The 26,349-nt window shown below is 54.6% G+C and overlaps 2 protein-coding genes across 2 annotated transcripts; one reads left to right on the top strand and one right to left on the bottom strand.

Annotated features, from left to right (window-relative positions):
* Positions 1-1,749: 1,749 nt before the first annotated feature.
* On the bottom strand, positions 1,750-7,516 carry LOC138813476 (potassium-transporting ATPase subunit beta). Its single transcript, XM_070001918.1, has 7 exons — positions 7,405-7,516; positions 6,267-6,395; positions 4,819-4,932; positions 4,504-4,703; positions 3,486-3,542; positions 2,732-2,848; positions 1,750-2,312 (listed from the first exon to the last, which is right to left on the bottom strand). The coding sequence occupies exons 1-7, from the start codon at positions 7,514-7,516 to the stop codon at positions 2,151-2,153; spliced, it is 891 nt and encodes a 296-aa protein (XP_069858019.1). The 3' UTR covers positions 1,750-2,150.
* An 8,131-nt stretch (positions 7,517-15,647) lies between these two features.
* LOC138814298 (rhodopsin kinase GRK1) lies at positions 15,648-26,129 on the top strand. The gene is made up of 7 exons (XM_070003303.1): positions 15,648-16,346; positions 17,513-17,640; positions 19,536-19,693; positions 19,865-19,948; positions 23,638-23,762; positions 24,730-24,931; positions 25,831-26,129. The coding sequence occupies exons 1-7, from the start codon at positions 15,648-15,650 to the stop codon at positions 26,127-26,129; spliced, it is 1,695 nt and encodes a 564-aa protein (XP_069859404.1).
* The last annotated feature ends 220 nt before the right edge of the window (positions 26,130-26,349 follow it).

The raw sequence follows: 26,349 nt of genomic DNA, 5'->3' as shown, positions 1-26,349 counted from the left end.
ACCAGTATTCACAATAGCTAAAAAAAAAATGCAAGCCACCCAAGCATCCCTCGGTACACAAGTGGACCAGTAAGATGTCTACTCTGCATATCTCATTCCAGTGTAGTCTTTATCTTAAAAAGGAAAGGCATTCCACCCATGCTGCCGTACAAACAAACCTTAACGTCGTCGTCGTCGTCGTTGTCGTCTTAATAAACCAGTCAGTGAGACAAGCAGCGTACTGGGTGCTTCTGCTCTCAAGGCACCCAGAAAATGGACGAGGTGCCATGGCTGGGACTGGGGCACAGTCTGGTGGGAACAGTTCCAGTCTGGGAAGATGTCCAGTTCTAGAGGTAAATAGAAGTACTGGCTGCACAGCTGTGCCCACACATGCACCAGAAGATGGCAAGAGGGCAACCTTGGTACAACCAACCAAGGAAAATAGGAAGAAGAGCAGGTGTATTGCTTGGATGGCTGAGCAAGTCAGTGGATTAGTTTCAGAAAAAGCCAGTGTTTGCCGAGGGAAATGGAAAGGACCTTTTTCTGCAACCGGGGACTACAGGTGTGCCCTGCAGTGTTGCACTGCATCCTGGGAAGCCTGGGGTCATTAGGCTTGTAGGGTGGAGGGGTGGGGGCGGTCCTGCACTAGGGCCAGCTCACACAGGCTGTTGGCATCTATCAGGAAGAGGCCTGTGGGGGCATGGAGGCAGCCATGAGGAGGCCCAGATGGCTGTTGTATGCTGGGGCAGGTGTGCTCACTCATGTGAAAGTGGTTCCCTTGTATCCTCCTCCTCTGGTTTACCAGAAGGAAACTAACTGTAACCGTTTTGTAAAGGCAATTAAACATGGAGTGGCTGGGCCCTGACCCTAGATTACCTTCCATCTTGGTAAATCACCTCATGTTCACGGCCCAAGCTGTTGAGTCAAAATCTGAATTTTACCTGAGCTGCTGAGCCGGGATCTGCCAAGGTTGGTCTCAGAAGCCCCCCTGGAGTGCGTCTCCGCCGTCACTCTCCCTCTTTTCACCCTCCATTTCTGTGAGTATGAGGATCTAGTTCTGTGTGCAAGGGGCTCCACTGTGGTACGGGTTGTGCTGAGGTCTCAGAGGGGATTCGGTGTTTGCAGAGCCTGGCATGTCTGTGTGACCCTATCTGTATGGTGTGTGCTGAGTGGTTTGGCCCGGGGATGGAATAAGAAATGGAGAACAACAGATGACTTCCTTTGTGCAGTTAATCTGGCTGGGTGTATGTGGTGGGGTCAGATTTTCACATCCTACTCCTGGTGCTAGCAGATCCCGGGCAGCACTGCCAGGCCAAGGATCGGCCTACATCCTGCAGACGGTGCTGAACATACAAACTGTGTCTCAGGGGCACAGTCATCCCAAGAGGGAGAGGGAAGTGGTCAGGTTTAGGTTCTGTCCCAGGGCTATACCTCACCCCTCTCTGGCCTTCTTCCTAGAATCATCAGTGTTCTTTGGTAAGTTTCCCGTGTTGCACTTAAACTGTAAATAAAAGGGAGCGTTTGGGCTGAGCAGGGTGGCTCATGTCTGTAATCTTAGCTGCTTTGAAGGCAGACTTGGGAGGATCAAGGTCCAAGGCTGGGCCTGGGCCTGAAACTCTGAAAAGATAAGAGAGGCAAAAAATACATCATCCCTCTCAACCCCCTCCCTCTCCCCAGGAAGTATTTGAGCTTTAGTTATTTTTCTCCCAGATCAGGAAAGACATGATGTTTTTTATGGAATAAGAATAACTTTAATATATATTGCTTTTACAATGTGGGAATCGCATTTTTAGAAGCAGAGATTCCAAATGTGCCTCCTTTGTGCCAGTGCATCCACGGTGTTGTGTTAACACAAGGAACAGTGCATGATGAGATATAGAAAAATAAATTACAGTAAGAAAGTGGCATCTCCGTCAGGGAAGATGACGGGTAGGGCCCGGCTAGTGAGGTGATCACTGCCTTAGAGTTAGCATTGCAAGCCCCACATTTTAGCCATGGCGACAAATTCCATTTACGACACAGGAAGGATCTGATTGGAGGCAGCTGGCGCCCGGGTTGGTCGGTGGACAGTGCTTCCTGGGGTTGCCGTGGGGCCACACAGCTGGCGGCATGAGAGGCAAGGCACCACGAGGCTCTGGCTGGCCCAGTGGCCTGCACATGGGCTCCCAGCCCTACTTCTGGATCGTCAGTTTGAACTCCACTTTCCCTTCATACGGGTCGTGGGGGTTGTCGAAGCTCACATGGTCTGCGAGGATCTTGCACACAATGATGACTTGTTGGTTCTTGGGGACATTGAGCAGCTTGGCTGCCACCAGAGGGTTGCTGTAATGGGGCTGAGGAGGAATTGGGGAAGGATGTGGCGGGTGAGAGGTTAGTAGACCCCAGCGTGAAGAAAACTGAACAAGGAAAGCACCGGGGTTCGTCTCATCCTGCCTCAGGACCTGCTCCTGCTCCCCCCCTCCCCCCCGCCCTCCAGGAGCTGGCCACAGGCCAAGTCCCTGCAGCTGGGGGCCATGGGTGAAGACAGAGCAGGAGTGAAGCCTATGGTAAGGAGGAGGGCTTGGGCATGCACAGGGATTCGGTTTGGTGTTTAGGGAATGATTCTGGGTAGTTGTACGAGCATCGTTTGGGAAACATGGGGATCCTTGCCTGCTTGGGACTGGCCCACCATGCCCTTGATTAATAGTCTCTGCTTCCCTGTGGCTGAATCTGAGGCCCTTGGCCCCAGACAGGGTGGTGAGGCAGTCCCTACCTGTGCTTTCTTCCCGTAGTAGGGGAAGTAGTGGAGACTGAAGGTGCCGTTGGTGGGGTAGTATTCCACTTGTAGGGGCCTGGTGTCCATCCGGGACCTGTGCTCTCTGGGCTCATCCTAGGAGGAGAGATCATGGCTGAGGGCAGCAGATGTGGAGACACATGTACACACGTGTGCATGTCTGTGTGTGTGTGTGTGTGTGTGTGTGTGTGAGAGAGAGAGAGAGAGAGAGAGAGAGAGAGAGAGAGAGAGAGAGGAGTACTGTACAGGCAAGTACACCACCCTTCGCACTAGATCGGCTCTTCATAATCAGCTCCTAAAGCCCAGTAGGTCATCTGTCAGAGTGCACCCTTCCCCTGCTGCCCACCATCATCCCATCTTGGAGCCGTGGGTGATGGTGCTGGGGTGGCAAATGCTTGCTGTCTGCATGGGCTGCTAGTGCTCTGTGCCACCACTCAGTTCAGAGTGCAGGGACCTCTGGGGTAACATAAGCACCATTGTTCCATGCAGCTTAAGGTGTCACAGAGTAGAAGAGGGCTGCTTGGGACAACCTACACGTGTCCAGCAACAGCTGAACAGAGGACACCTGCAGCCCAGAGAGCACAGAGGCAAGAGGAGTGGCATTGCCATAGCCGTCCACATGGCCCAGGATGTGCTCTGTGGGTGCCACAGAACATGCGTGGCTTCATGAGTGCCACAAACCACGTGTGTGCCACTCCCCCATCAGGCCCAGCCCACACAAAGCACCACTCACCTGGAAGGCACAGTCCACACGGGGTGCCGTGTCGTTGCTTGGGAGAAACTTGACAATCTGGAAGAAAGGTGGCTGTGTGCTGGCATGTGTCAGCCCAGAGATCAGCCCAGCCCTTCCTGTCTTGAGGAACCCATGGGGTCCCTCACACTCCCCGAGGCCCCCTCCCCGGGGTATTTGAAGGGGGCTGCTGTGTGGTGGTAGAGCTGCCAGCATGACCCTGGTCGGCAGTAGCGTTGTATCCAGGCTGAGGTTGGAGGGCAGCACCCAGGCTGCCTGCTGCTCCTGCAGGTCCCATTGGCCACCCTCTGGGGGTCTTTCTCTGCCTTTGGAACGTTCCAGCCCTTCGTCTCCCTGTCCTGACCTGGGCTCTGTGTGCCCGCCTCCCTGCGTGCCTTTCCAGGCCCAGCTCTGCATAAGACCCTCATTGGGCAGACATCTCAGCTGTACAGCCCAGATGTGTCCATGTCCATGGTGCTCTGGCTGGGCAGTTCTGGGGACCTAGCTGGCTTTGTGAGACTGTTGGGGGCCACAGCGCGTGGCTCCTCCCAGGCTTTGTAACACAGGAACCCACGGCGCAGCCACAGGACTTGAACCGGTTTTGTCTCTGCGGCAGTGGTCCTGCTGCTCCTCGCCCAGGCCCTTCTGCAGTGGGGCTTTCTTCTCTGTGCCCCCACATGGTATTGTGTCCTTTTTGCCCTTTGCTTACTGTGGTTGTACTTCCGTGGCACAAGAGGGAGCATTGAAGCCCTGATACCTCCCTGCGTGGCAACCCTGAGTCCCCGACAGTGGTGGGGCCTGTCCCCTCCTGTCCCTGCTGCCCCATCCAGGCCTTCAGTCTGGTCCTGGCTCCTCCAACAGCCTGTGTAGACTCAATGCACACAACCCCAGCTGTGGAGGGCTGGCTAGGCACTCAGGTCTGAGTGGATCATCCCAGACGGGGTGTGTGATGGGCCGGGGCTCTCGGGGCAGAGCGCAGGGTCTTCTCGCCCCTCCAGGGCCGTCTCCAAAGTGGACTCACCCTGTTCATCTTGATAATGAAGCATGGCTGTCCTTCTTCAAAACCAAAGCTGGGGTCCTCCAGGCCTGAGCAGTTTTGCAACATGTCTGCAGTAAACTTGCAGGAGAACTTGGTGTGGTTCGGGGCCTGGAAGCTGTTCTGGAAGAAGTACCTCTGGGAGGTGCAGTTGATGCTCTCCTGCTGGGATGCTGGTGTGTAACCTGCGGGGGAGATGCCCAGCGCTGTCTGCCCCGGAAGCCAGGCATCTGGGCTGCCTGGTGGGCAGGGAGGTCTGAGAGGCTTTCAGAAGTAGAGTGGTGGGCCAGGTTGGCCTACCTTCCAGGAAGCTGTGGAGGGCGTGTGTGAGACCAGCCCAGGAGCTGTTGTCAGAAACGTTGTAGGAAATCTCCAGACCTCTTTCTCCATAAACGTCAGGCCTCAGTGTCACTCCTGGGGAGAGAATGCTCAATGGATGGCTTTACCCGATGCTCATGCACATCAACCCTCTGCCCTGAGGTGTAGGGTCCTAGTGTGGGAGCTGTGCTTAGGAAGAGAGTGGCAAGCCAGGCTCCCTGTGGATAAGGAAGCCCAGGGCAGCACTGTGAACAAAGGCCAAGGACCCCAAGGACACGTCCAGGACTCCATCCACCAGCCAGAACACAGCAGAGTGCAGGTCTTTCACAGCATGGTGGGCGTGAAGCCTGGGCCTGTCCCTCAGATTCTGGGTGCCCAGGCCTGGTGGCAGTGGCACACACTGTGTAGAGGACCCTGGGGAGGGCGGCGGATGGGTGCTAATCTCCGCCATGGCTCCGTCACTACCCCAGGTGAGGACCCCATGGCTCTGCAGCAGGCTCTCTAGTGAAATGGGATCTGAGCAGTGAAAACCTTCACTGCATGCATGCACATGCGTGTGTACACACACATCTTCACATCTATAGAAACATCCCTAAACTCCAAGTGTGGGAGAGCAGGAAGCCGAGGCGAAGCCACCGCCGTGTGGGTGCAGGGAGTGCCGTCTTGTGTCTGTCAGTGCTGCCACTGTGCAGGTGTGGCCAGTGCTGTCCAGGTACAGCCAGTGCCATCCCGTGTCTGTCAGCGCCGCTGCCCTGCAGGTGTGGCCAGTGCTATCCTGTGTCTGCCAGCACAGATCTGGCCATTCTCCAGGCAGCTGCGAGGCCTTCACGGTCCCCTACATCAACCGCCATGCTGGCCACAGTACCACCTAGAATTTTGCCATATGTCACTGAGCCCATCCTGTCTCGGCTTGTCCTGTCCCGCCGGGTGGCTGGTTCACGGATGTTCAAGCCAGAGTTGTGGTGTTCGGGGCATTAGCAGGAGAGTAACCGCTGTGCTCAGGGAAAGGCTGTGGTGCATGTTCCTGGTCTCAAGGCAGCCCCAGGACCTCCGTATGTCCTCTCCGGTCCTTCCTCCCGGCCTCCCAGGCCTGAAGCTGCCACCGAGCTCTGTGCCGCCTCCCAGAAATGTCCCTGTGCCTGCATCAGACTGCAGAGACTCATGCATCCGATACAAACCTGTTTCAGTCACTAAAGGCAAAATCAGACTTTATGGATGGGGTCATCTTCCTCGTGGGAAGAGTCTGTGTGTGTGCAGATGTGGCCAGAGTGCTAGGAGACCCCAAGTCCAAGCCCCAGTACCAGCGTGTGAGCACATGTGCACACATGTGTGCACACACATGTGATGAGAGGTGTCCATGTGGCTCTCCGATCCGGGTCTGCCAGGGGGTGGGGCTTGTGCTGTCCCTACCCCCGCCTCCCGATGCTTACCGGGCGACTTTAACTGGTCCTGATAGTCCGGCGTGTAGGGGTCTATGGTCTGCATTAGCGAATAAATGCATAGGGCGAACAGCCCAGTCATCACCACGTAGAAGGCCAGGTAGTAGAGGCTGATCCACACTGTGAGGACACTCTTGGTGAGATGCAGCTGCCGGTGCACACGGCACAGACCTCAGTGCACTGCCGTGTGCGCTGCTGCCAGCCCCTCTGCTCATGTCAGCATGTTCTCACCCCTGTGGAAGCCCTTCTCCTGTGTGCCCTCTCCTGGGGCTACTGCCCCTGTCCTGGCCTGCTCTAGGTACTGTGCACAAATCCACAGCAGCAGAGCTGTGGGGGTGGCACCAGGGACATTCTTTGTGTTGGCACCTTAGAAGGTACTGTGGATGTGTGACCACACCGCTCACTGCACCCGGCACTATACCTCACTTCTCACTGCATGGCGGCAGTGTGTGAGGTATGCCCTGAGTGTACAAGGTGTGTCCTGAGTGTGCTAGAGCAGCCTCACTATCAGCCAATGCATTAACGTCACCACCACCACCGGTGGCCCAGGCCACCCAGGTGTTCCCTTTGCTCTTCCCCTGCTCTTCCCGGGTGACCGGGAGCAGCCCTGAGGACAGAAAATGGCATGGCCAGCTGTGCCAGCTGTGCCTCACATTTAAAGGGAGAGCTGCCTGGAGGTTAGGGGCCCCCCGAGCCCCAGGATTGAGGCTTCATAGCCAGTCTCACAATGGAGCACCATTCCACTTGACTCAGGAAACCCACATTCCCCCAATCATCTGACTAAGTTTAAGAACGTTTTGTTGGCTGGGAAGGTGGCTCAGTGGTAGAGCGCTTGCCTTGCATGCATGAGGCCCTGGGTTCGATTCCCCAGTACCACATAAGCAAAAAAAACAAAAAAAAAAGAACATTTTGTTTGGGAAACATCACTTTAAAATGCTCTTCCCAAGCATACAAGTGAACATCTGGGGCCAGATCTCAGTGCTCCCTGCCCTCGGGCATTCCGAAGCTTGGGTGCAGAGGCCTTCTGGGGACCCTGGCTTCCGGCCCAGGGCTGAGGCCCAGCCATTCAGCTCCTCTATACCTCCTGGCAGAGTCCCTCCCCAAACCCCACTCCGAGGCCCACACATACACCACCGGGCAGGCGTTCGGCCCAGCATCTGGCCGGTGTCTGGGTTCCAGCAGTAGTGCTGGAATTCAGCCATCCGCTGGCTGCATGACTTCTTCTCCTGCAGAGCCGCCATGCTGGGGTCTGAAGTCTCCTCTCAGCTCCTCTCCAAGCCTCCTCTGGGTTTATAGTCCCCTCTGCGGGATGTCAAGGGCGTGGAGCGTGGTTATCAGCCCTCAGCTATCACTCTCCAAACACAATCTACGGTAGCCACGGCTCCAGGTTCTCCTGCTATCTGCCCTCCACCTGTCCCAGGCCAGCCAGGATGCCCTTGGCTGGTGACTGGATTAACCCTGATAGTTACTGGGGAAAAGTCCCTCCCATCCCACCAGGGCCCTCACTTCCTTCACCAGTGAGACACCAAGCAGCACAGGCCCCAAGTCAGGTGTCTCAGGCCTGGGCTGGCACCGGCTGGCCGTGCCTGGGCTGTGACCTTGACCTGCAATGATGTCTCCTCCTTCTCAGGATGGCTGCAGACAGACAGCGCCTGAGGGGTCTGGAGGTCTCTCCTCCTCAGGATGGCTATAGATAGACAGCGCCTGATGGATCTGAGGTCTTTCCTCCTCAGGATGACTGCAGATAGATAGCACCTGATGGGTCTGGGGGTCTCTCCTCCTCCTTAGGATGGCTGTAGACAGACAGCACCTGATGGGTCTGGAGTCTCTCCTCCTCAGGATGGCCACAGATAGACAGTGCCTGTGGCAGTCTGTTGCAGCCCAGAGCACCCTTGCCTCTCTCTCTGATAGCAGGCAAGGCAGTCACAGTGGAACCAGGCTGAGGCTGAAGGGGCTAAGTCAGGCGGGAATGCTACCTTCCAGCTTCACCATGGGGTAATGTCCTCCCACCCTCCCTGGGGTACGCTTGGGTCTACTTTAAGAGGCTTTTCAGCTGTGGAGGAGTCCTTAGCTACTGGACCCAGAGGGGCCTCTTGGTATGGTGTGCCAAGTCCCCACATCTTGCTGCTACAGCTCTGAGGCCAGGGCCCCTAGAACCCAAGCGTTCATTCTGGTGGGATGTGCTGACAGCTGGGGGCCGAGGCAAGTGTCTGCTGAGGGTGAGTCCAGTGGTCTCTCTGCTCCAGGGCCTGTGCATAAAACACAATGGAAACAGGTTCCATGCAGTGGCACCTTGCTGGCCTCTGCAGGGAGGGAGAGAGGGGGCCAGGCACAGGGAATGTGCTAACCTCCTTTTTGAAGCCCAGTTGAGATAATGGGTCTGTACATCTAGTCTGCAAACAGACACACATCTAGAGTCTATGCAGAACCACATCTAGAGTTTAGGCAGAACCACATCTAGAGTCTATACAGAACCATATCTAGAGTCTGCAAACAGAACCACATCTAAGTCTGCAAACAGAACCACATCTAGCATCTGCAAACAGAACCACATCTAGAGTCTACGCAGAACCACATCTAGAGTCTGCAAACAGAACCACGTCTAGAATCTATGCAGAACTACATCAAGAGTCTACACAGAACCACATCTAGAGTCTGCAAAGAGAACCACATCTAGAGTCTACACAAAACCACATCTATAGTCTATGCAGAACCACATCTAGAGTCTACACATTACCACATCTAGCGTCTACGCAGAACCAATCTAGAGTCTGCAAACAGAACCACATCTAGAGTCTGCAAACAGAACCACATCTACAGTCTACCCAGAACCACATCTAGAGTCCAGGCAGAACCACATCTAGAGTCTGCTAACAGAACCACATCTAGAGTCTGCACAGAACCACATCTAGAGTCTATGCAGAACCACATCTAGAGTCTGCGAACAGAACCACTTCTAGTGTCTATGCAGAACCACACCTAGAGTCTTCAAACAGAACCACCTCTATAGTCTACACATAACCACATCTAGAGTCTTCACAGAAACACATCTACAGTCCACCCAGAACCACATCTAGACTCTATGTAGAACCACATCTAGAGGCTACACATTATAACATCTAGAGTTTAGGCAGAACCACATCTAGAGTCTACGCAGAACCACATCTAGAGTTTACACAGAACCATATCTAGAGTCTGCAAAGAGAACCACAGCTAGAGTCTACACAGAACCACATCTCGAGTCTACACAGAACCACATCTACAGTCTAAGTAGAACCACATTTAGAGTCTATGCAGAACTACATCTAGAGTGTATACTGAACCACATCTAGAGTCTGCAAACAGAACCACATCTAGAGTCTGCTAACAGAACCATATATAGAGTCTGCAAACAGAACCACATCTAGAGTCTACACAGAACCACATCTACAGTCTACGCAGAACCACATCTAGAGTCTGCAAGCAATACCACATCTATATTCTACACAGAAGCTCATCTAGGGTCTACACGGAACCACATCTACAGTCTACTCAGAACCACATCTAGAGTCTACATAGAACCACATCTAGAGTCTATGCAGAACCACATCTAGAGTCTATGCAGAACCACATCTAGAGTCTACACATTACCAAATTTAGCGTCTACTCAGAACCGCATCTAGAGTCTGCTAACAGAACCATATCTAGAGTCTACGCAGAACCACATCTAGAATCTATGCAGAACCACATCTAGAGTCTATGCAGAACCACAACTAGTCTACACAGAACCACGTCTAGAGTCTGCAAACAGAACCACATCTAGAGTCTACACAGAACCACATGTAGAGTCTGCAAACAGAACTACACCTGGAATCTACACAGAACCACATCTAGAGTTTACACAGAACCACATCTAGAGTCTACTCAGAACCACATCTAGAATTTCACTTGCTGTGATATCCAGGTTTTGTCTCTCAGGAACCTACAGGAAGCCACACTGAGTTTTGGGGGAAAGCACAATGAAATCCTCTGTTTGTACATTTGTTTGGCTGGTATAGGGCTTGAACTCACGCACCTCATACCAAGCTCACTTGTTCATGCTTGGTACTCTGTCACTTGAGTCATACCAGCCTGTTTTTTTTGTTTTTTTTTTTTTGCTAATTTTGGAGAGGAAGTCTTGTAGACTTTTCTACCTGAGATGGCTTCAAACGGCAATCATCCAGTCTTGGCCTCTTGAGTTATTAGAATTATTGATGATTGGCTTTATCACTGCCTCCCCCTGTCCATTTTAGTATAATTTAGAACCTGTGTGCAAGTAAGCATCTCTGAATTCCAATGAGATGGAACCTAGTTGGCCTGGACACTTGTGATATTGCAGTAGACTCTTCCTACCTGTGACCTTTAGCATACCCTATGGCTTTGGAGTGTGAAGGATGAGCAGGATGTGGTGCTGTGCTGAGTCTCTTTGTTCACAGCCAGCTGGCTTGGGCCTGGTGTACAGAGATCAGAAGACAGCTGTGTGTCTCAGCCATTGTCTCCATGATCATGGAGATGCTCTTAAAATGAATGAAGGGTGAATTATCTCTGAGCTTCTTTGAGTTCTGTCTTTCCAACTGTCTCTGAGTGTCGGGAAGCAGAGATGTGGGCTGGGCAGCTTCCACGCTGTCACTACGGCCTGGACGCAGCCTGTGGACAGAGGGGCTGAGACCTTGGTAGAGGCTGTGTCTCCACAGCCTGCTGCCAGGACGTGGCCCATGGAATGCCCACTACGAGCACCCCACACTGACACCCTGCTGGCAGCTGCGAGGGCCCCCTTCTGCTCCTCACCTAGGTGGCGTCAGCCTTGGCCTTGTGCATGGTCAGGACTTTTACCACGGCCAGGTGAGAAGGCCGCCTACCTGTAGGGGTCTATGGAGACCAACTGGAGCCCAGGACTCTCACCACCGGTGGGATTGGGACCTGCCTGGGCTCCCCAGTGGAGACTGAAACCCTATCTCGGTACCTGACAGTGAAGCCCTTCTGGTGCCCAAGGAGAGGTAGAGAAAAACACACACATTGCTTATTTCATAAGTAATATGACAACATCTCTGCTTCTGATGATGATTAGTCATCACGCAAAGAACCAGAGAGATTTCAAGATGAATTGAGTCCATCAGTAGATGCCAACATCAAAATGACAGATATGTTAGATTCTGTCGCCAAGGTTTTAAGGCAACAATGATTAAACTGCTTTCATAAGCAATTGGAAATATGCATAATATGAGTGGAAAAAAAAACCAGAAAACCTTGGCAAAGAAATGGAAAGCTTAAGGAAGAACATGGAAACTATGAAGAACGAATTTTGATTTGAAAGATTTTTGATAATTAAAAGAAATAGCTTAAAGGGGGTATTAGTAGCTGATTGGAGGGGACTGAGGAAGAATAACTCCCATGGATTATAAAAAAGAAAAAGAAAATTCTCCAGAGATAAATCCACCGAGCCGGCAGAGAATCCACAGAGCTCTGTAAGAGAAGATCCACTGGTAGTCTCACCAGAATCCTGCAGAGAGCAAACAGGCAAGAGGGCTAAAAGAGTGCTCAAAAACACTCAAAAAAAGTCAAATCCTATAGATTCAATAAATTGAAACAGAAACCCCTACAGTCCTTAATAACGTCCTCTATCATCAGACTTCTGAGAACTGTAGACAAAAAACAAAGTATTTGAATGATGTTTCTCATTAGACACCACAAAGAGGGAAGGAAATTTTACAATAATTTTAGAGTAGAAAGAAAAAATCCTGTCAAGACAGACTCCTGCATCGAGGCACAGTCCTCAGGAATGAGAGCCCAAGCGCTCTCAGGATGATGTATAACCAGCAGATTTGCTTTCCTAGCATGACTGAGGGAGGTTCTTGAAACAGAAAGAAAGACCAGGCATGAGAAGACAGAAGCAATAGTAAGAAAAACTTCAGAATGTCATTCTCTTGTTGAGTCTTTTGAGTAATTTGAAAGTTATCAATGTCATTTTATGCATATATTATTTTTTATAGATGAACACACAGCCAGCTCCCAGGGCCGAAGCCCCGACAGTATGGTCGGATGGTGCTTCATGGCATTGACCTGGGGTCTTGTGCTGTGGTTGGGGAGTTGATGCCATCCAGGGACTCTTGAAAGCATTTGTGAATCCACCATTGTCATGAGGTAAAAGCTTAAAGGATTCCCAGGAATGAAGGCAGAGCTCAAGGGGTAGAATGGTTCCCTAGTAAGCATGAACACTGAATTCAAACCTTAGTACTGGGCAGGGGGGGGGGGAGGAGAGAGGGAGCAAGGTGTATTTGGGAAATACTATGTACTATGCCACTCGTGTGTGTGTGTGTGTGTGTGTGTGTGTGTGTGTGTATGTGTGTGTTTGTGTGTGTGTGCCCACCAGTGCTGGGTCTTGAAATCAGCACCTCCTAACTCTCACTTGGCTTTTTTTTCTTTGGGTCCGGTCGTGGGGCCTGAACTCTGGGCCTGGGCGCTGTCCCTCAGCTCTTCACCTCAAGGCTAACGCTCTACCACTTGAGCCACAGCACCACTTCCGGCTTTTTTCTTTTTGCTTATGTGGTGCTGAGGAATCGAACCCAGGGCCTCAAGCATGCAAGGCAAGCGCTCTACCACTGAGCCACCTTCCCAGCCCTCACTTGGCTTTTTTCACTCAAGGCTGATGTTCTACCACTTGAACCATGGCTCTACTCCCAGCTTTTTTTTGGGGGGGTCCGGTTGTGGGGCCATGAACTCTGGGCCTGGGTGCTGTCCCTCAGCTCTTCAGCTCAAGGCTAGCACTCTACCACTTAAGCCACAGCGCCACTTCCAGCTTTTTTCTTTTTGCTTATGTGGTGCTGAGGAATCGAGCCCAGGGCTTCAGGCATGCAAGGCAAACGCTCTACCACTGAGCCACCTTCCCAGCCCCTACTCCCAGCTTTTTGATGGTTAGTTGGAGAAAAGAGTCTTATGAACTTCCCCGCCCAGGATGGCTCTGAACTACAATCTTTAGGCCTCAGCCTCCCAAGTAGCTGGGATTACAGGTGTGAGCTCCAGGCATCCAGCTCCAGGCCACTCTTAGGATCCAAGGAGGCAATGTCTCCACCTTCAGTAATGGAGCACTTCTCAATGTAGCTGTGCCTAGAGTGGCTCTGAACCAGGCTTGGCCTCCTGTTACCCTCGCCCCCCTGTGGCTTTTACATCCCTGGGCCCTATCAGCCGTCCAGCCCCACTGATGGTGGCCAGGGGTACACTGAGAGGGCCTTGGTCCCCCGGGGCCCGGGAAGCTGCCTCTCCAGTGCCAGCCAGAGGAGGAGTTACTGTGGCTGGCTCAAGGTCACAGCGTGCTAAGCACAGGGTGGGGATTAGTGCAGGTCTCCTGGGGACAATGGAATCTTGTTCACCTCAAATATTTATCCTCCAGTCGACCTGCTGCCAGCCCAGCTGGGAGGCTGTGGCAAGTCCTTGTTTCTGCATTGTGGTGGCAGCGGCAGAGGACCGGCCCCTATCCGTGCAGGGTCACAGCCAAGGGAGGTGCAGTCCTCTGCCCCTCCTGGCTCAGGCGTCCTTCTTCCCCGTACCCCCTCCCCCCTGCCCCACAGCAGCAGGGCAGACCCAAGCCATTTCTGCCTGCCTGCCTGCTGTGTGCTGGAGCAAGACCAGTATGGCGCACCTGATAGAGCTGACACTCCTACCGACTCCACCCAGCTGAGCCGAGATGCCTTTCCTCTGTCATGAGTTTGCCTCAGAGCTGCTCCAGGTGTGCCCCGTCTACGTCTCAAGCGGGAGCCAGGTGTTCTCCCCTGAACTTGAGGTGTACCCCAGGTGTGTCTCTGTGATGTCCTGAGGGTCTCTGGGCCCACCCAGGTGTCAGCCCGGTCCTGTCTCAGATGTGTCTGGACCGGCCCAGGTGTCTGCCCTGTCCCGTTGCATCCCCGTGTGCCATGCTCTGGGTGGGCTTCTGCCTGAGGATGCTCTGTGGATCTCTTGCTCCAGGCATGATTCTGTTTTGAGAAGAAAAATGGCTTGGACCCACACCTTGTGGTCTGGGAACACCAGGAAGTTGTTGGTTATATGGGTTCTCCTCTCTAAAGTTCTCTTTCCAAGAGGTTTGCTTCTCAGCTGCTCTTTTTTTTTTAAGTATGCATTTTTATTGTAAAGATACTGTACAGAGGTGTTACAGTTACCTGAGCAAGGTAATGAGTCCATTTCCTATGGAACATTGTTACCTCCTCCTTTGTTTGTTTTCCCCTACCATCCCTTCCCTCCCCACCTCCCCAACATAGTGTCTTGTACATCTCATTGTTATAATGGGTCAACATGTATCCTTATTTCAGCATTTTGTTGTTTTCCTTCTCCTCTCCAAATTAGAAAAGCATATATACAAGATGCAGGGCACCAGAAGCAAATACAGTGAAAACAGGGGTTATATTGTGTGGGAAGAACATACAAAAGAAAGAAAAAAAAATCACACAGTACATTATAAGTACATTAAAAACAACAGCAAGAAAGATAAAACCTCTTGTGTCCCTATCTTGGGGTTCATTTTGCTTAACATCATCTTATATGGTCATTTGTACATAGTTTTTGACCTTTTCCAGGCCCAAAGAAACATAGATCCCATGGTTTCTCTTATTTGCAATAATCAGCTGCCTTTTTTTTTTTTGTTGTTGTTGTTATTGTTGGTCATGGGGCCTGAACTCTGGCCTGGGCACTGTCACTCAGCTCTTCAGCTCAAGGCTAGAGCTCTACCACTTGAGCCATAGCGCCACTTCCGGCTTTTTCTGTTTATGTGGTGCTGAGGAATCGAACCCTGGGTCTCATGCATACAAGGCAAGCACTCTACCACTGAGCCACTTTCCCAGCCCCAGCTGCTCTTTTCTTTTTTTTTTTTTTTTTTTTTTGCTCTTTTCTTAAATGTAGAAATGAAATACAGTAGGGAAAAGCCGTCAGCCATCCTTACTAACAAGGTTTCACCAGTCCCAAACCCCATGAGAAAATGGACAGGGTCTCTGGCCTGGGCCTTGCCCTTCCTGCGGGAGCGCAGGGGCGGGGAATGGGGGGGAAGGGGGGAAAGGGGAGGCCACACCAAGCGCCCAGTGCCCAGTGTGGCGTCTAATCTGATTTGGAGCAGCTTAAGGGATTGTCTTTTTCTGGCACCTGTTGGTCACCCCGCAGCGTCCGTGACCTGGGGTGGGATTTAACTGGATGTGGCACCAGCCCCAGCTCTCTGAGGCTCCCCAGTGGGTCACTGGCACCCAGGACTCGGCGGGGACGCCTCCCTCACCTCAAAAGGGCAGGAACAGGCCACAGGCCAAGGGCATTGGGTCAGGCCTGCTCTGGCCACAGCCGATGGCTTAGTGGCTGAAGGGGACAAGAGGGTGCAGCAGGATGGATTTCGGGTCCTTGGAGACGGTGGTGGCCAACTCTGCCTTTATTGCCGCCCGGGGGAGTTTCGATGGGAGCAGCACCCCATCCTCCCGGGACAAGAAGTACCTGGCCAAACTCCGGCTGCCCCCACTGTCCAAGTGCGAGGGTCTCCGTGAGAGCCTGAGCCTGGAATTTGAGAGCCTGTGCTCGGAGCAGCCCATCGGCAAGCGGCTCTTCCAGCAGTTCTTAAAGGCAGAGGAGAAGCACGTGCCGGCCCTGGAGCTCTGGAAGGACATCGAGGACTACGACACCGCTGATGATGACCTGCGGCCGCAGAAGGCACAGGCCATCCTGGCCGACTACCTGGACCCCCAGGCCACGCTCTTCTGCAGCTTCCTGGACGAGGGCACTGTGGCGCAGGCAAAGGAGGCCCCAGCTGGGAGCCAGGACGGGCGCTTCCAGCCCCTGCTGCAGGCCGCACTGGCGCACCTGAGCCAGGCCCCGTTCCAGGAATACCTGGACAGCCTCTACTTCCTGAGATTCCTGCAGTGGAAGTGGCTGGAGGCGCAGCCCATTGGCGAGGACTGGTTCTTGGACTTCAGGATCCTGGGAAAAGGAGGTTTCGGGGAAGTGTCAGCCTGCCAGATGAAGGCAACCGGCAAGATGTATGCTTGCAAGAAGCTGAACAAGAAGCGGCTGAAGAAGAGGAAAGGCTACCAGGTAGGCGGCTCGGCGGTCTGGCAAGTGGACTCAAGCCAGGAGGCTGGCAGGATGCAAGGTGCCCACCAAGGCTCTGCCCCTGCTCTGCCCCTGACTCTGCGTGCCTGCTGCCGTTTGCTCCTCCAGGCTGGTGCAGCTCCTGGTAGAGTCCTAGCCCATCTGTTCCATGCTTTGCTCGGGCTCTTGAGTCTGCACCCAGCTGTCTGGAAGCCTCTCCCACAGCTTGGCTCACACCGCAATCAGACTCAGGAGGAAGCGAGGCACAACTGTAGAAAGCACCGTGCATCAAGACAGGCACAGGGAGTGTCTCTTGAACACCAGGCCGGAGGGAGCGGTGCACGCAGGCTGCCCATAGTCACCAGCTCCCTCCTGCTGGCAGAGGGGTGCAGCCAGGGCAGAGAAACAACAACCGCTTGGTGCCTGGCGCCCGAGCGATGCTGGTGCTGAGGGCAGATGAGGGTAGCTTTTAGGGCCAGGCAGCAGCAGCCCCATGCAACCCCCTGCTCTCCTCCCCCCTGCCAGCCATTGACCTTCAATGAAAGACCAGGCCCTAGGCCCCAGTGACAGTGGCTGAGCAGAGGTGCCAGGCAGACCCAGGTGTCTGTGCTGAGGGTGGCAGGGCGCCCACACCTGGTGGTGGCCCACGTCAGCTTCGTTGAGGCCTAAAACCCAAGTGTTCATGCAACTCGTGCAATATCCTTACAAAAATGCCTCAACAGAGTGCAGCGGAGGGAGGTCAGCCTGGCGTGCAGGCCAAGCTCTGCAAGGCGTGGGCATCGGGGGCGGGAGCAGCACGGAGGCCGAGCCACAGTGTGCGGGGGGGGGGGGGGGAGGAGGGGGAGAGGCTGGACACAGTGGGGGGACTGGAAGGCAGATCAGGGAGCAGGGGGACAGCTGGTCGTGGCCTCCCTGCCGGAGCTGACCCAGCAGGTCCCAAGCCCCCGCTCCAGGTGACTTTGGCTGTCTAGTTTCCTCTGTGAGTGGGCACACGAAACATGCTTTGAAGGTTCTTCAACTGCTTTTGAAGGCTGGGTTGAAACGTGCTGCAAGCGTGTCCTGTCTTCACGCATAGGCTGCAAGCCCCTCTCCATGACGCTCACACCTCCGCTTCCAACATTTTCACACAGGCTGCAGGCCTCTCTCCATGATACTCACCCTTCTTCCAGGGTGCCATGGTGGAGAAGAGGATCCTGGCCAAGGTACATAGCAGGTTCATTGTCTCTCTGGCCTACGCATTCGAGACCAAGATGGACCTCTGCCTGGTGATGACCATCATGAATGGAGGCGACATAAGGTGGGGACCCTTCTGACCCAGTAGCCATTTGCTGTGGGTGGGGTGGGGTGCAGCTAAGGGCGAGGGTCCTGCGTGGAGAGGGACTGAAGTCGAATGCCACCAGTGCCCACTCCGCAGGGACCCAGGACTGGGGCTGGCCATCTGGGCCATTTCTATCATCACTCCCTGAGATTTCAGATGGGCCAGGGAAGCAGCTTGTGAGTCCACCTCCTGCTTCCAGCTCCTGCCCATGTCCATCCTCCGTTCAGGGGTCACTTACATGTCTTCATTGTGGGACTTTTCTTCTCTGTGAAGTCTGAGTGCCAAGTGAGATTCTAGACTGAGCTGGGTGGGGAGGGTGTAGAGGGGGAGAGCTAAAGGAGAAGTTACTGCTGCTGCTGGCTCTGGTGGTTCATGCCTGTCATCTGAGACTGAGGTCTGGGAGTCGTGATTCAAAGCCAGCCTGGCAGAAAAGTCCACAAGACTTCTATCTCCAACTAAGAACCAAAAAAGCCAGACGTGGAGCCGTGGTTCAAGTGGTAGAGCACTAGCCTTGAGCAAAAAAGCTCAGGGACAGTGCCCAGTCCCCGAGTTCAAGCCTCAGGACTGGCACACACACACACACATACACACACACACCACACTACTCAAACCCACCCAGGGCTCAGGGTCGGGCAAGGCAAGGCCTTTGTGCCCACCGACCTGTGAGTGCCCTGTGCTTTAAAGGACTGGCTGTGACTCCGCCCTCCCTACTGCTGTCCCATGACCTGCCTTGGGGTCCCATAGGTGTTCATAGGACGTGCCTCTTCCCCTTTAACACTATTGTTAGGGTGTCAGGCAGCCGGCAGCTACCTATCCAGAGGGGCCTGGAGACTGTGGCTTGAGATGACCAATGGTTGTGCAGCAATGCCCATACTCTGTGCACTTTGATGCACATGTCCCACACACTCCGGCACTCTGACACACACACCCCACACACTCTGGCACATGTATCCCACACGCTCTGACACGCCCCACCTGCTCTGACACATACACCCCAGGTGCTCCACGCACTCTGACACACACACCCCATGCGCTCTGACACACGCATCCCACATGCACCACGTGCTCTGACACACGCACCCCACGTGCTCCACGCGCTCTGACACACACCCCATGCTCTCTGACACACGCATCCCACATGCTCCACGCACTGACACACGCACCCCACGTGCTCCACACGCTCTGACACACCCCACACACTCTGACACCAGCACTGCATGCGCCCTATGCTCTGACACCTGCACCCCATGCGCCCTGCATGCTCTGACATACACACCCCATGCTCTGACACATGCATCCCACACACCCTGCACGCTCTGACACACGCATCCTACGTGTCCCGTGTGCTCTGACACAAGCACCCCACATGCCCTGCATGCCTTGACACCTGCGCCCCACATTCCCCATGCACTCTGACACACGTACCCCATGTGCCCTGCACTCTGGCACACCCCCCCACACCTGACACACCCCCCACACGCCCCATGCTCTGACACACCCAACCCATGTGCCCTGCGTGCTCTGGCACACACACCCCACGTGCCCCATGAGCTCTGACACACGCACCCAATGTGCTCTGACACCCCCCTGCACACTGTGACACATCCCACAAGGCCTGTGCTCTGATACACACAACCCCCGTGCCCCGCGCTCTGACATACACAACCCACATGCCCCACACACTCTGACCTCCCCCCACGCCCCGTGCTCTGACACATGCAACCATGCGTGCCCTGCATGCTCTGGCACATGCAACTCATGTACCCCACATGCTCTGACACACACACCCCACTTGCCCCATGCTCTGACACACACACACACCCCATGCACGCCACACTCTCTAGCATACACCTCCCACAATGCGCTGTCCTCAGGTACCACATCTACAACGTGGATGAGGAGAACCCTGGCTTCCTTGAGCCGCGCGCTGTCTTCTACACGGCCCAGATCATCAGTGGCCTGGAGCACCTGCACCAGCGGCGCATCGTCTACCGGGACCTCAAACCGGAGAACGTGCTGCTGGACAACGATGGTGAGGCCGGAGGGGGCTGCAGCCGTGGGGCAGATGCTTTCCCAGCCCCTCGCTCGGCACGGCACGGGGCTGGGCTCGTGCAGATAGGACCTCTGAGCGGCACGGTGCTGGGTTTGCCAGATACGTCCTCCTGTGGGGCGACTTGCAACCTTAGCCTGTGTTTGTTTTCAGGAAATGTTCGAATTTCCGACCTTGGGCTGGCTGTGGAGCTGAAGGACGGGGAGAACAAGACCAAAGGCTATGCAGGAACCCCAGGTAAGGCTAGACAGCCAGGGACAGGAGACTCTGTGCCTCGAGAGGATTCCTGGAAGCCCAGGCCCCCCTCTCTCTGGGGACCAGAGGTGGCATGGCTCCGTGGCCAGGACACAGTGGCCAAAGGGGGCATTTCCCAAGCTCCCAGAGCAAATGGCCACAATCACTGCACAACTTAGGGCTGCGTGTTTCCTACAAGGACAACTCCCCACCCCAACGACCCTGCATGTTTACTACTATAACCTCTGGGGCAAAAGCTGCTTCTGTGGGCCTTGAGTCCAAAGACTGTCACAGCTTCAGTGGAGCCTGAGAGATAGGGCTGGACCCCCAAGGAGCTCTGCTGGGCCTCAGGGACAGAGATGCACTTTAGACAGGCACATGTAGCTCTAATAGAACCTGCATGGCATCAGCTGACATCAGTTTGCACAACACATATATACATGCACACACGTGGGCACATGCATGTATACACACTTATGTGCATGAACGTAGAAACATGTGCACACATGCACATTTGCATTCATATGTGGTATATATGCACATATTAGTGTTTAATGTATACGTGAACCCAAGTCTGTGTATGAATGCTTCTGCACACACCTGTGCATACATCTCTGTATTTGTGTGTATGAATACATATGTTTTTGTGCATCTGTGTGTTCCTGTGAGTGTGCTTGAATCAGCTTGCAGGTTCCTTTACAATAGTAATTGTGTATAGGAATATTTGTGTCTCTGTGTACATTTGCACACACGAGTATGTGCATGCACATATGACTTGCGCATATGTGTATGCAAGTGTGTATGTGTCTCTGTGCAATGCTCTGTGTGCACACATATGCCAGCGCGAATCTGTGTATTTGTATGCACAATACATGTAAACATGACATATGCACACATACATGTTGATGTATGCGTACATACATGCCTTCTACCTCTCTGTGTATTTGTGTGTACCTGCATGGGTATATGTGTATGCGCACGTGACTTGTGTATACACACATGTGAGTGTATGTGTCTCTGTGTGTGCTTAATCTCTGTGCACACATATGCCTGTGTGCATCTCTGTGTATTTATGTGTACATTCACGTGTGTATGTGCATGCACACTTGACTTGCATGTGAGTGTGTGTGTCTCCGTGTGTATGCTTTTGTGCTCAGGTGCAGCCTGTGACTGACCCATCTGCCACCTGGTTTAGGAGAAGGACCTCTTTGGCTGAGGAGTGTGAGATGTTCCCTCTGTTGGGGGAAGATCACACACACCTATGCATGTGGCTCTGGTCTGGCTCTGGAGTTAGGTAGTTGATTGGTGCTGAGGACCCTGTGCAAAAGCACAGTGCTGGGAGCCAGAGAAGAAGGTTCTAGAAGCAGCTTGGCTGGGAGCTGTCCCACAGCCAGAAAAGTCCTGGCCATACCTGCTTTTTCCCAGGCTGTCTAGGCCTCACTGTCTGCAGAGGTGGATGAGGCGGGTCTGAGTCTCCACAGTCCTCACCCCACCCTGGATCCACCCAAGACAGAATTGCTTCACTAGAGGACAGTGTCCTGCGGTGTCCTGTCCTGAGGCCCACTGGCCACCAGGGGGCGCCCCCATCCCTGTGGCCTCCTGGCATCTGGCTCTGAGCAGCAGGTGGATGGCGGTGGGGCCTACAAGATCTCTGCCCTCTGCAGCTAGCCGGAACCATCAGCACAGTTGGAGTCCAGGCACAGCCAGCAACCTAGAGAGCTCATTCTTCCGGCCCAGAGCTCCTCCCCTCAGCAGCCTCCCTGCTCAGCTTCCCAGCAGAGGCTGCAGTCCATCCTCACAGCCACCTGCAAGCAGGCATTTGCGCCCCCTTTACTGGTGCTGCTGCCAGTGACTGGCATGGTGGAGGAGACAGCCTTTCTTCCACTCCTGGTGTCTAGCCAGCAGAGGACAGGTGTTAGCAAAAGACACGGAATTCCACTTCCTCTCCCAGGAACGCTGAGGCATTACATCCATGGCAGGCTCTGCGGGTCATGGGGTGCAGAGGTGGGCGTGCCCTCTAGGCTGTGCTGTGTGGAATGCCTAGAAGGGTCCCCCGTATCCCTTGCAGCCTGCGGGGGGGGGGCTTTCTCTTGGATGAGATTCTAGAAAATTCCAGTTCTAGAAAGTCCAATCTAGAAACTCTGAACAGTTCTTTCTCAGTCTAAGCAGAGATCTGAACAATTCAGTTCCTGAGTAGGCAGAACTTACAGAGGTTTGTTTGGTGCCAGGAAAGTGGTCGTGTCCCTCAGAGTGGAGGTGCAGCTCTCTTGGGAGCAGAAGGACCAACTGGGGCAGAGCTGGGAGGGTGGGAAGGGACCTGCTCATATCTACAGCCAGGATAGGGCAGGGGAGGGGCAGCACAGGACAGGTCAGGAAAGAGCAGTGCAGGGCAGGACAGGGTCAGGATAGGGAGGTTGGGAAGGAGTCTCCTGGTCCCCTCAGCCTGACTCCAAAGCAGCTGATGCTGCCCAAGTCTTCTCAGCTGACACTCGCCTGTGTAGAGCTGTCTGAGCATGGTGACTGGATGCGGATGGTTGACACACTTGTAGAGAACTGTCTGCACGTGGTGACTGTGATGCAGATGGTTGACACTCTTGTGTTGAGCTGTCTGTGCGTGGTGACTGTTACGCAGATGGTTGACACTCGTGTTGAGCTGTCTGTGCATGGTGACTGTGATGCAGATGGTTGACACTCTTGTAGAGAGCCGTCTGCATGTGGAGACTGTGATGCTGACATCCCTTACTCTCCTGTGTAGAGCTGGCTGCATGTGGTGATTGAGATGCAGCCATTCACAGTCATGCTATAGGTTTGTCTCTATGTGGGTGACTTTGATGTAGACAGCCAAGTTGTGAACAGAGCTGTGAGTGTTTTCCCAGGGCAGGAAGGCTGTGCAGTGGCTGAGAGTCCAGGTGCTGCTGGGGTGGGCGTGTGGGTAACAGGAGCTGAGCCCCCAGTCTCTGTTACCTTAAGCTGGTCATGTCACCACAGGCCTCCTCACCCTGTGGTTGCCTCCCTGTCCCTGCTGAGGGTCTCATGTGTTGAGCGTCACCTGCGGTGACTTTTGCACCAAGACTCAGCTGTAGCAAAGCCTCATAAGGTGTTGAGGGATGTTTGTTCCTGGAGACAGGATCTGGCCTCACCAGTGTCCTGGGCGCAGGCTCTGCCCTGCACCTGGCCCCTCTGGATTGCCTGGAGCACATGGGAGCCTTCATGGGAGGGGGCCTGGAGGGCACAGCACCTGTCTACATCTCCCAGCCCTCGCCACACAGTGCTCCCATATTTGTCCTTGCACTCATGTTGCACGCACACCAACATGCTTCTCTGTGTGTGCATCACATGCATGTTGCACGTGTCCTGGCACACACGCCATACATGGTACTGGTTGTTGTGTATTTCACACTGTCCCTCAGTTTGGGGTGCTGGGGGGAAAGCGGGCCTCTCATCATGTGCGTGGAAGGGGGACTTTGCCCATGGGGGACACTTTTGGTTGTCACTGCAGGGGTGCTGTTGGCATTTAGTTAGAGGAGGACGGGGTGCTGCTCCGTGTCCTTCGATATCAGGGGATTCCTGTCTCTAGTAGCGGTGGTGCCGAGGCTCACGGTGGTCATAGCAGGTCTCCAGCCGGGAGCTGCAGCAGGGCGACGTTCACACGAGGCAGCTGGGCCTCTGACTGCCATGTGTCAAATCCACAGGTTTCATGGCACCTGAGCTCCTGCGGAGCGAAGAGTATGACTTCTCTGTGGATTACTTTGCCCTGGGGGTCACGCTGTACGAGATGATGGCAGCCAGGGGGCCTTTCCGAGCCAGAGGGGAGAAGGTGGGTGTCCTTTGTGTGGGCCCCACAGGGGCGCAATTGGCAGAGTTGGTCCCCACAGTGACTCCCCCTCGGGGCAGACCTGGGTGCTAGGATGTAAGGGCCTGTGGGGCACGGTGTCTCATCTGGGGTCTTGCTCCTGGGCAGTGTCCTGGCTCACGGGAGAGGTGTGCAGGTTCTGGGAGGTGTGGGTGGAGCCAGGGAGGGATTTTTACACTGCTCCACCCAGGAGTACGCACGGGATAGGCATCAGCACACTGGGGTGAGCATGTGCCCCCTCCAAGAGGACAAGCTGCTTTTCCCAGGGTCCTTCAAGGGGGACAACGAAGGCCCGGGCCCTGTCCATCCTAGCTCTGGACACAGCCCCTGACACGCCCTCAGCTGCGGGGATCCCTGGCTCGTGGGACAGCCTCAGTCAGTGCTCCTTGATGTACCCGTGCTCTCGTCATCTCCCAAGCACCCCACGCCACCCCCAGCCCTCTGGCTACCTGAACCCAGAAAGGTGTCAGTCCGTTACTCAAAATAAGGGAGCAAAACTGACTTCTTCCTCACCTACAAGCAGACCAGAGCCCCAGGACGTGGGCCTGAGGGGACCAGAGGCCAGGTGTCCAAATCTGGGCTTCTGCTTAGTGTGCTGCCCTTAGACACAGCCCTACCCTAGTACAAGACACTGCTGTGAGGCCACCAGTGGGTGCTCTAGCCTGGGCCTCCTGGTGTGCCTGGACAGGCACTAGCCCGGCTCTGTAGCCTCTTCATTTCCTTCCTCTTCTTCTGCCCCTTCTCCCTTCTCCTTTTCCTCTTCTCCCTCCTCCTCTGGTACTCAACTGTGGCAGCAGGGCGGGGTGGTGGTGGTGGTTGTTATTTGTCTTGAGGTCGATTGTTCCCTTCCAATACCCACCACCTGGGGGGTCGCAGGTCAGAGGTGGCCAGGCCTGTCCCAGGCATTGCTTGATGTGTGTCCACCCTGCAGGTGGAGAACAAGGAGCTGAAGCAGAGGATCCTGTCCGAGCCTGTCAAGTACCCTGACAAGTTCAGCCAGGCCAGCAGGGACTTCTGTGAGGCGCTGCTGGAGAAGGACCCGGTGAAGCGCCTGGGCTTCCGGGACGGGTCCTGCGATGCACTTCGGGCCCACGCCCTGTTCAAGGACATCAGCTGGAGGCAGCTGGAGGCTGGTACGTGACCTGCGGGGCCTGCCCTGGCCAGCAGCCACGGGGGTGCTCGGGCACCCCCGCTGCCCTCCTGCTGCCGCACGCCCAGAATGGGGCACTGAATCAAGTGGGGGATATGTGTGTCCCTTGGACCCAAAGTTTGGGACCTGCTGTATTTCTCTTCCACAGCCTGCCCTGTAAAGGGGCCCAGAGCCCAAGCACGGCCAGGGCTGTTTGCTTGGGAAAAGCTTTCGCTCGTGCTGTTGTTGTGTGTCATCAAGACAGAAGCATGGGATGTCTGTGTGTCTGTGTGTCTGTTCTGTGCTGTGTGCTTGCCCAGGTGAGAATGTGTATGCATATGTGTACGGGTCCATGTATTTGCACATGTGTGTGTATGCACATGTACCCCATGTCTCTCGCATGGCCCGATGTGTACCTGTGTGACCTTTGTGCTGGCAGGACAGGTGGTGTATACTGAGGACGCAGGCCGGAGTGCAGCTGCACACTGGGGCTTCCTCGGGACCCCAGCTCCTGGAGGCCTCTGGTAGCCGTGGGCACATCATGAAGGAAGCTGGCCCAACTGTGGGCAGAGCTCTGCCCACCTGAGGCTGCGGAGAGGCTGGGGAGGCGTGTGAAGGCTGCGCCCCGGCAGGAAGTTGGGCCAGAGCTCTATCCCTGAGAAGGCTTTGGGGAGTTTGCAGAGCGCACGGGCGTGAGGGCGAGGTTTATCCAGAAGGCTTCCCACACGGGCTCCAGGGTCACTTGTGGGTGGGTGCTGTGGGGCAGGGTGCAGTGAGCTCATGGCTGGCTCATTTAGGGGCACTGGGAATGGCAGCCTGGACCTTTGTGTGTTCATGGAGCTCATGGGCCCTGGGCTGGCTACTGCCCTCTCTTCTGAGCCCCCATCTCCTATCTCTTTGTAGGGATGCTGATCCCCCCGTTCATCCCAGACTCCAGGACCGTCTATGCCAAGGACATCCAGGACGTTGGTGCCTTTTCCACAGTCAAAGGTGTGGTCTTTGACAAAACGGACACGGAATTCTTCCAAGAATTTGCCTCTGGCAACTGTCCCATTCCCTGGCAGGAGGAGATGATTGAGACAGGGATCTTTGGGGAACTGAATGTGTGGCGCGCTGATGGGCAGATGCCGGATGACATGAAAGGGGTCACTGCGGAGGCGGCGGTCCCTGCTTCCAAGTCAGGAATGTGTCTGGTCTGCTAGCTGTGGTCCCCAGGGAGGTAGGGGACCATGCTCGGCAGGAAAGGGAGCCACATGGAGCTCGTTGGAGGAAAGGAAGCCATGTGGAGCTCATGGGAGGAAATGAAGCCATGTGGAGCTCATGGGCAAGGAAAGGAAGTGTTGTGGCGCTCATGGGAGGAAAGGAAGCCGCGTGGAGCTCGTGGGAGGAAAGGAAGCCATGTGGAACTTGAGGCGGTGCAGT

Source organism: Dipodomys merriami, unplaced genomic scaffold (genome assembly GCF_024711535.1).
Source record: "Dipodomys merriami isolate MVZ:Mamm:240054 unplaced genomic scaffold, mDipMer1.0.p SCAF_6, whole genome shotgun sequence".
Taxonomy (NCBI): Eukaryota; Metazoa; Chordata; class Mammalia; order Rodentia; family Heteromyidae; genus Dipodomys; species Dipodomys merriami.
Note: the sequence above shows the minus strand (reverse complement) of the source record. Positions and strands in the feature narration are given on the sequence as shown.